General features: G+C 35.4%; 1 protein-coding gene and 1 long non-coding RNA gene across 2 annotated transcripts; one reads left to right on the top strand and one right to left on the bottom strand.

Annotated features, from left to right (window-relative positions):
* Positions 1 to 486: 486 nt before the first annotated feature.
* LOC127094685 (exocyst complex component EXO70A1) lies at positions 487 to 6751 on the bottom strand. The gene is made up of 11 exons (XM_051033487.1): positions 6350 to 6751; positions 6146 to 6241; positions 4651 to 4856; positions 3420 to 3653; positions 3126 to 3264; positions 2833 to 3045; positions 1897 to 2102; positions 1583 to 1780; positions 1388 to 1487; positions 995 to 1224; positions 487 to 909 (listed from the first exon to the last, which is right to left on the bottom strand). The coding sequence occupies exons 1-11, from the start codon at positions 6506 to 6508 to the stop codon at positions 792 to 794; spliced, it is 1899 nt and encodes a 632-aa protein (XP_050889444.1). The 5' UTR covers positions 6509 to 6751; the 3' UTR covers positions 487 to 791.
* Positions 6228 to 9507, top strand: LOC127094687 (uncharacterized). The gene is made up of 3 exons (XR_007792637.1): positions 6228 to 6509; positions 7771 to 7871; positions 9249 to 9507. It is a non-coding gene; the product is annotated as an uncharacterized LOC127094687 (long non-coding RNA).
* Positions 9508 to 9820: the final 313 nt, after the last annotated feature.

Below are 9820 nucleotides of genomic sequence, written 5' to 3'. Positions count from 1 at the left end.
AAACATCATAATCAAGTTCAAATATAATCATTGATTTATGCATGTTAAAAACGAATCGATTCAAAGTTGATTCAAAGATGATGTGCAATTATGAAAAAGACTCAATAAATAAAAGTAAAAGAAAATGAAAACGACAAGCAATTAAGTCGTGTTGAAGTTCTCCCCCTGGATATATTTGGGACATAGAACTTCAGTCTCTCCCTAAAAATATGCAACTTCAATGTGGCCCCTTCCTAATAATCAATCTGGGTCGATATGACCAACTCAGAAGAATAGTAATTAAAATAGTTCTTACAAAGCTCCATCAATTCCCACCCCTTTCGATAATATTTAGGCTTGAGTCTTTTTTTTAAGACAAGTTTTAGAATTTAGTTAGACTTAACTCGAATATAAAATAAATTCTGAAATATATATTTTGTTTTGTTCAAAATTTTGAATTATCAAACAATTAAAGACAGTTTATATTGTGTTTTAGCATTTAACACATTTCCAGTCAAAAATATCATACGAACAAAATATCATATGGCTACATTGATCCACTCCGTACAAAAGGACTCCCGCTTGAACTGTTCAATGGCAATTTACCAATTGAGTGCCGTCTAATAAGAAGGAAGCAAAAGAGATAGGAGGGAGAAAAAGACATTTGAATACAATAAATGGACAATTCGTCTGCATCATGGGCCACTCTAACGAGTACGTAAGTTTGCAAAACACAGTGATCTATGAAACCATTTTCACCGCTTCTATTCACTCCACGCGTTGCTTTTAAAAAATTCAGTGTGAAACTATTTTCATCGCTTCTGTTCACTCCACGCCTTGCTTTCGAAAAATTCACCGAGCATTTGTTCAAGATTCTCAGGAGAGTATCTGATGTATTTTTGAGGATTTTTGCCATTCTCAATCATGGGCCTGAAAGATCAAATAATATGTCAACATCGAGAGGATAAAAATAATGTATATATGAGATAATTAGAGAACAGGTAAGAAATATTACCCAAAACGCTTAAGGAAAGATCTATAGGCAGGCAACAGAACTTCGGCCACAGCCAATCTAAGTGATTCGCGCAACTCACTATCAGGAACAGTCCACTGAGATTGTCTCTGATGAAGCTCCTCAAATTGGGCGTTAAATGTCTTGAACCTGTCTTTAACTGCTGTTCTTGAAATTCCACTGTCCCCTCCACCAGATGAATTAGTTCCTTGGACAGTGAGGCACTGCAAGATCTGCAGGATCATATCACACCAGCTAGCTATCAATGAAAACTTCATCATCCGAATTGGATTAACATCATGAACACCCATATATTGCATAATAAATACAATACTGAAGTTGGTACATATTTACCCAAGAGAAAGGGCATGGAAAATTAAATATAAAGAAATTAACCTTTGCCCAAGAGATCCTTTTATATTGATTTGCATGTTGCTGCACAATTCTTCTGTGTATTTGTACCCAGTCATCCCCCAACATGTCCTTTGCCTCTGACCTGTAAGTAACAATAGGCAAATTCGTGCTGAATCCAGATAGAATCTCCAACTTAAGATCTTTCATTACAGAAAAGGAAAAAAATATACAACCAACCTTCTCACAGATCTCACTATGTAATGGATATTGTTCATAAGAAATAATTGGGTTAGTCCTGGGTCCTTATATAGTTTAGACTTTCCATCTAAGTTATTCTGGAGAGCCTGCATAATCCTTGTTGTAACAGATGCTAACTGAGCTTCTGGATCGCCAGGATCAAACTCTTGAAAAAGTTGCTTCAGAGTTGCTTGATAACTGACCACATTCAGAACCCATATTCAGAACCCACATCTGATTGTCTTAGAGAAACTTACAAAAACAATACAGTCCAATTAGCGAAAATTCAGAGAAACTTCATAAGTTTTACTCACTCATAGAGAAATTTCACGTAATTGATGACATAGCTGGTTAGAGGGTGGACAGTTCCATCTTGCACAGCAGTTTTTGTAGCATCTTTTTCAACTGCCTCCTCAAAGTCACCAAAGGTTTCTTGGGCTGTCTGAGCAAGCCGCTTTGTCAAATTGATTGCAGCTTCCCGCATTTCAGCGCAAACTTTACTATCAAACAGTATCTCAATCTGCATCATGTACCAATCCCACCCAAAACAGAAAAAATATAGATAATAATAAGAAAATAGTACAATAATAACAAAGTAAATATCTATATAATACGTTCCTATTTATAAGAACCGTTCATATATTTTATGCATCCTAAGAAAAGTAATAGTAAAATTAGTTTATATTTTATGTGTAACTATTACAAATTGGTATTCTTAATGAGGGATATATTTGGAAAATGAATAATGAATGTATCTAGTAATTTGCAAAGAGTCTCATATTTAGGGACAAACAAAATTTCTAAAAGGACCTCATAACTAGATATAGATAGAGCATACATATGACAAAAGGAACCAAGTTCAGGTCAACAATGATGCTGGCTATGCAGAGAAATTATTTAAAATAGTAATGTTTCATACAAAAAGTGCCAGCACAAACCTAAAATCAAAACTATAAATGTTTTAGCAACTTTTTTATTTCCTCTCAACTCTTTCCTTGCCTCCAAGCCTAGTAAAGGAAGACTATCTTTAGGCTTCTTTGATTGACATGCATCCTTCAAATAACAATCTTCTTCAAATTGAAACAAGCAAACACAAATTTAAATTGAAAACTAAGAGTTTCCAAAAAAAAAAACATATCCCTAAGAGCCTCAATATTATATCATGACAACAAACATCATTTCAACCCTAAGCTAAATGGATATACATAAGTCTTGTGAATCAACGACAAGAAGTTTAAACTTAACAATACCTCTGGTTGAAGTTCTCTCATTATCTCATACATGTCGAGAAGAACAAATAGTTTTTCAGGTGACCTCTTGCTTCTGGCAACAGCCTCTCCAAAACTAAGAAGCATAGCGACACTGCTGCCAGTGGCTTCAGCAAAGCATTGAGTTTTTACAGACTCATTACCATCAAATATTTGATCACAGATTTTTTTCTCCCCCACAATCAACAATTTGATCTGGTTAAATAAACATAGAATGATTCGTGGGACAGAAATGTAATAGATTAAAAAAAATGGAGATGCATATTCATCCTTACAGAAATCCTCATGAAATGAATCCAGTTTCCAATCTTAGCCTCCAAAACCTCCCATTGCATTTTTTGAACATCCTCCTTACTCAGCCTCTCAACACCTAACTTTCTTAGACTTTGCTCCAGGACTGCGGCACGGGTGTCTCTACAAATATGAAACATATAATTACCATAAATCAATGTAAATTTGGAAGAATGTATGTGCAGACTTGTTTCGCTTGATCTCATATATATCCAGCTCTGTACATGAAAATTGTAGCCTAGTCATCAAATATTAAAGAGAGAAGAAAATGTTGTTACGTATAGATTCGAAAGAGCTGTTGTTGATGGCCTGCTTGAACCATTTGTTGTGCTAATTCATAAAGCAGAGGTATAACTCTGGGGGGAATAAGAGTTGGGAGAGTGAAAGTAACAGTTTCTATGCTTGGTTTTTCTGAATGGTTTTTGCCACCACCACCATTTTGCTGCCCAGAAGCTGATGGTCTTAGAGAGTTAGGTAAGCAGTCAAAAAGGCGATCAGGTTCCACAGGCTTGCTGAAATCAAAAGCCAATATTTTAAAATTATATCATGAGGATTTGAAGATTTCAGACAGTAAAACATTTATGAAACCTTTCAAGCATCTACAATTAGACATGCACAAACAACAACACTCGTCTGAAGAAGCTGCGAACTTTTATGAATGTAAAGCAAATATGCAAGAAGTTTTTCCTGTTCTAGATTCAATAATTATTAGTACATTACATGGAAAACTAATAATAATAGGTAAGTTTGTACTGTGTTGCATGCGGAAAAAATCATGTTCTGTACTTTTAGTAGGAAAGTTATTAAGTATTTACATTTTAGGCTTTCTAGAAAAATTAAAGCACCACGAGTACAATATATGAAGTCAAATGTTCAAATGAAATCATTTAATCAACTCCATCATGTTCTGTAACTCTAGTAGGAAAGTTAACAAGCCTTTACATTTAAGGCTTCCTGGCCAAATTAAAGCACCAAGAGTACAATAGATGAATTAAAATATTCAAACAAAATCATATAATAAACTATATACATAATATTCCTTGACAACATTCTCTTTCTTCTGTAGTACATTTTTCCTTCCCTTTGTTATTTAGTTCTTCTAAGAAAGAAAAAGATATGATGTATAACCCAGTTATTATTGTAAATTTTTTTTGAAAAAGTGAGAACAAGTATAGTTAAGGTTACTGAAATTGAAATGTGAATTCAATTGCGTCTCTTGGAATCAAGGGAGTAATTCAAAAGGGGAAAAGTTGAGCCCATGAATATAAAATTGAAAATAAAATCTATTTATCCACATATAAGATTTGAAAATTACTACAACTATTATAATGTAAGTGAGAAAACTAAGGTTACAATTGTTAGGTATCCAAAACCATATGAACTCACTAGTGATAATCTACCTGAAAAGACTATATAATGCTTAAGATAGTGTCTAAAAGGGCTGAAAATCCAAAGATAAGAAGAGGTTAAATGTAATGCATACTTAAACACACGCCTACTGAAAAGAACCTGTAATTTGTCAAAAGATGTTTAAATTCATCTTCAAGCTTTAAAATAGCTTTAGCAAGCAAGCTGTTTGCATGGTTGATGATGCTATCACTGCTTTTGAAACTCTTTTTGCTGCTGAAGAAACGAACATTAGCTCTAAGTTGATCAACTGCTTCCAAATAGCTTTCTAGATCCTCATGTGGCCCTCGCAGTATTTTAGCCTCCGCCTAACAATCAAGTTTGATCGAAAATCATTAAAAAGCCAATATGTATATAAGATTCAGTTATAGATGCAATTTAAAGATACCATTACCAATATGTAAAAACACTAATCTGAAGTTCAACACTTAATTTATACCTAAAAATAATTTTTAGTATAATAGGTCGTGGTAGGTGGAAGGGTCATCAATATAGGAAATAATGGTGTCAATTTTGTCAACAAGCACGCTCCTTACATTAAATGATAAAACTTTTCATTTTAAAGTTAACAAATAAATTAAAACTTAGTAGACCATTTTGATATGTACTAGAGCAGCATATAGAAGAACTACAAAAAAATGTAGTATTTCAAAACCTATCAACTACAAGGAACATTTACTTCTCTCTGCCTTCGGTTTTCCTTAAAACTCAAGACAAAGATAAGAAACACTTCATGAATCAGTCCTAGTATTAAATTTTTTATAAAAATGGCTAAAGTCAAGACCGGAATTCCATAGACATTATACACTAGTATAATAAACACACAAGAAAATATGACTCGACCCATAAACATGAAAGTTCCATCAGTTCATATTTTCACATTAAGAAACTCTACCAAGTACCAACACTCTTTAATAAATATATTTTCATCACTCTGCACGATTGAGTAAAATTCATGTGGGTTGTACACCTTTGGAAATGAGACTAGCACGATTTAGCAAGTTCCACCAGAATTTTATCCATTCATAGAGATAGTTTTGAAATAAAATATGTTGTTATCATTCTTCTCTCACGTTTAACAATTTACAAACAGCTCAATTTGGTGCTTCTAGAACAATACAAACTATCAATGTGAAGAGGAGCCCCATGTTAATAATAGAGGAAGGCCAATGTCTAAGCTCTCTAAACGACTAGCTATTTCATTAAGTAGTTAGACTTATGTGATTAAAGTGTTTCAACTAAGGTCGAATCAACCGGAAGCACCCAAGTTTGAACTCTGGTTGGTTGGAACAATTATTGGTTCGTTGTCGGTACAAGGTTTTAAATAACGGTCGTTGTCGCGTAAGATACATGTGTTGTAACACTAATTGGAGTCGCTACGGTGTGAATTAACCAATATTTATTTTCTTTATCACAAAAACCTGAATAAAGATATCAGTATCAGCATCTTCCAATACCATTTTGTGTTTTCTCAACTTCAAATTGTCATGGAATTTTAAGACAAAAAATAGTAGCAATCATACTTTGTTACAGAAACTTAACCACGTGCTGCAGGTACATGAGATCAATTGAAAGAAGCAAAAACAGATTTACATACCTTGCGTGTCTGATCAAATTGCGTCAAAATCACCTCTGCAGCTTTTAAAGTCTTGTCAATATTATCATGTGCACTTCGAATCGAATGCGTTTTTATCTATCACATTACAATCAAACATCACACAACAAAGAAACCCTAAAAAACACTCCATCCAAGTCAAACCAAACGCGCAATCACATTACCGCATTGTTTCCGTCAGAGTACCTGAGTGGGACGCATTGCAGTTTCGAGGGCGGAGAGACGGTGATCGAAGGAACCGAGAATGGAAACCATGTTATCGGTGATGGTTTGGCTTCTGTGAAGAGAGTCTTTCACGAACGATGCTCTTTCTCGGAGAGCAACCATGGCTTGAGGAATTCCCATTGTGAGCGATTTTTCAGTATTTTTCTATCATTTTCTCGTTTTTGTTTGGTGAGTGAGAAAATGAAAACGCATAACGCGTTTTGGTTTGATCTGAAATTTGGTAATTGATTATTTCGTTTTTGGATATTGCTTCGAAATGAAATGCGTCAGTTGTTGGTGGTGGTTCTTACAGTGTTTCCGCGCTCGTCGCCAGTTGGTTAAGAAATCAGTTGAAGTGTGGCCCTCTTGGCCCCTCTCCTATATCTTGTGTGGGACCTTATCTCGTTCCGATGCTACTTTCTCAACAAAGAAATTGTTTTTCTAAGTTTTTTTTGTTGTTGTGATAAATTCAAAGTTATCTTTGCTAAATTATGGATAAATTATTCAAAACTCAATTAAAAATACATTTAACAAAAATAGAATTAATTTATAGTGTGTTAAAGCCTTTAAGATGGGATGGAGTAAGGAAGTTCGTATTATATCATGTACGTTAAGGTGTCTTAAGGTGTGGAATAAGATGAGACTCGAGCAAACCTTTAAGTAATATTACGGAGGAAATTTATAGGGTTTCGATGGTTCCGATATAAAAATTTGGGATACTTAGAACTAACGGTAGCGTTTGGGAAAAATCGATACAAGAGTCTGTAATGTGTTATGCATGTGTTTCTTGGCTTTGTTGGCGAAATATCAATCATTTGAGAAGATAAGGTAGTTGTAGAGGTGTCTAAAGGATTGATATATATGAACGCCGAGTTTGAAAAGTGGCCCCTCAATAAGGAAGAAGGGGACAAAGAGTCTCTATTTTTATAAGCAAAAAGAAACGTATAATAGCCTGAACTCAATGGAGAATTCATCAAGGTCGTTGTCAAGAACAATATCACAAAAATCTTCATGACTAGGGGCCGGCTTGCCAAAATTAATACAATATCAAATTATGAAGTGCCTTCAAGAGAAAAATGATTTGTTTGTGTGGTCCACGAAATATATTTTCAGGTACAAATCCTGGGGTGGCCTACCACCTATTGGCCTTATGTTGAATGTTTTGTTTGTAGCCCAACATCACCACAAGCAACCTGTAACACCCCGATAATAATATGATAATTATTAAGTTAATAATATATTTTTATTAATTTAATTAGATAATTGGATTATTATTATTATTATTTTTGGAATTATTGAATTATTATTATTATTGGAATAATAATATAAATTGGAAAATATATATAAGTTGGAAATAAGGAAAAGAGCCCATTTGGTAAAGAAAAGGTTTTCACGTGAAACAGAGAAGCGATTGAGAAAGTGGAGAAAGGGCAAGAGGAAGAGCTAGAGAGCAAGGGTTGGAGAACGGAAAAGCTTGAAGCTCAAAGTTGCCGGATTAACTCAGGTAAGGGGGGTTTATCGTCGTTTAATGGGTATTATGGGTTAGCATGTAATGGGTAGTGATAAACCGTTGAATTGACCCTAATTGGGATTTGGAATGCTGAGAAATTGTGATGAATAAGTTGTGTTAAATCTGAAATTTAATCGGTAATTGGATGGGTAGTGTTTTCACGAACGTATAGCTTTTTACGGAATTGGAATCGGAGGTCCGGAAGTCCTCCAACGGCGGAAAATGCGGAGAATTCTGCATTCTGCCCTGTGTTAGCGCAGGAACAGCTTTCTGTCTTGCGTTAACCGGTTAACCCAGGGTGTTAACCGGTTAACACTGTTGCGAATTAGGAAAATGTGTTGTTTTGCTTGCGTTAACCGGTTAACCCAGGGCGTTAACCGGTTAACACTGTTGTGATTGCTGAGATATTGCTGTTTGTGCTGCGTTAACCGGTTAACCCAGGGCGTTAATCGGTTAACACTGTTGCGTTTTGCCAGAAAGTGTGTTTGTGCTGCGTTAACCGGTTAACCCAGGGCGTTAACCGGTTAACACTGTTGCAGAGTGGAAAAATTGTTAATTAAAATGTTGTGTGCCTAATTGATGGTTGCCTATATCGGTGTGTGATATAGTAGGGATTATTTCCCGCTGTTTTGAGCAGTATAGGTATTAGTAGAGTGTGCTAATACTGTGTTTAATTATTTGACATGATGTGATGTGTTGATACATGTGTTGATAATGTATGATGGTATGCATAATGTTGTGAATGTGTATGTTATGCATGTGTTGTGAATGGACTGTTTTATGGCTTAGAGAGTGAGCATCGGTCCATTGTGGATTATTGTTGTGATGTTGCATTGCTAGGTGATTAGCGTGCATAATGTGACCTTTATGGTGGTAGATAATTCCCATGGTGAGGAATTAGTGATGTTAGTCATTTGGACTGTTTTTGATGTTTGCATGCTAGGTGAATTAGCGTGCATAGCATGGCCCTTGGGGTGGTAGCTAATTCCCATGGTGAGGAATTAGTGATGTGAGTCACTAGGTCTCAAATGAGTGGGACTGGTGAGCTTGGTAGCCGTACCTGGATTTGGTCGGTGAAGTTGAACTATATGTTCACGAATAGTCGGTACCGCATGCATGGAGTCTCATTGCATAATATATGTGTAGTGTATAATATGAATGGGTGTATTCCAATGTTATACGTGTGTTGTGTTGGCATTGAGCATGAGTATGAATTGTGTTGATATTGAGTATGATATTTGAATTGATGTGCCGTTACTGAATGTGTGATACGATTAGGGTGATTAATGTGTTAAATTACTTAACATGACATTATATTCTATAATGCTTATTATATCGATTGAGGAACTCACCCTTACAACTATTTTTCAGGTAACGAGCAGTGATTGAGTAGAAGCTAATGCTTGGAGTCTAGTGTAGTCTCCTTAGTGGGTCATGCTCTGATAGATGTAACATCGGGAGGGAACATTTTAATTGTGTTGTTGATGTCGGTTGAACCAGTTTACATGTAGTATGTTACATATTTTGAATGATCGATTTGATCTCTATCCGCTGCGTATTGTGCAATACTTTATGTTTTGAGTTAAATAATGAGCATGACTAAATAGTATGACGAATGGTGCGAAAAAAATGTGTGACACTCTTAATTGCATGATTACTCTGATTTATATGTTGTTATTTTAATTAAATATTTGAGGTATTTTAGAAGGGTGTTACATTAGTGGTATCAGAGCATAGTCGGTCGAGTCGAGTCGTAATTATTCTGTTTCCCCTGTACGGGATAGGTGTTGTGTAACCCTATCAGTACTTATTATTTTAGCTTGTTGGGTTTTCAGAATAGAGATGGCTGGAAGAGGTAGAGACGATGCTGCGATTGCTGAGGCTCTGGGTATGCTAGCTGGAGTACTTGGAGGGAATCCGAATGTTGTGGGAATGGGAGCTGC

The sequence above is a fragment of the Lathyrus oleraceus genome, chromosome 6 (assembly GCF_024323335.1).
Source record: "Lathyrus oleraceus cultivar Zhongwan6 chromosome 6, CAAS_Psat_ZW6_1.0, whole genome shotgun sequence".
Lineage (NCBI taxonomy): Eukaryota > Viridiplantae > Streptophyta > Magnoliopsida > Fabales > Fabaceae > Lathyrus > Lathyrus oleraceus.
The sequence above is the reverse complement of the archived record's forward strand: the minus strand, read 5'-3'. Positions and strand labels throughout refer to the sequence as shown.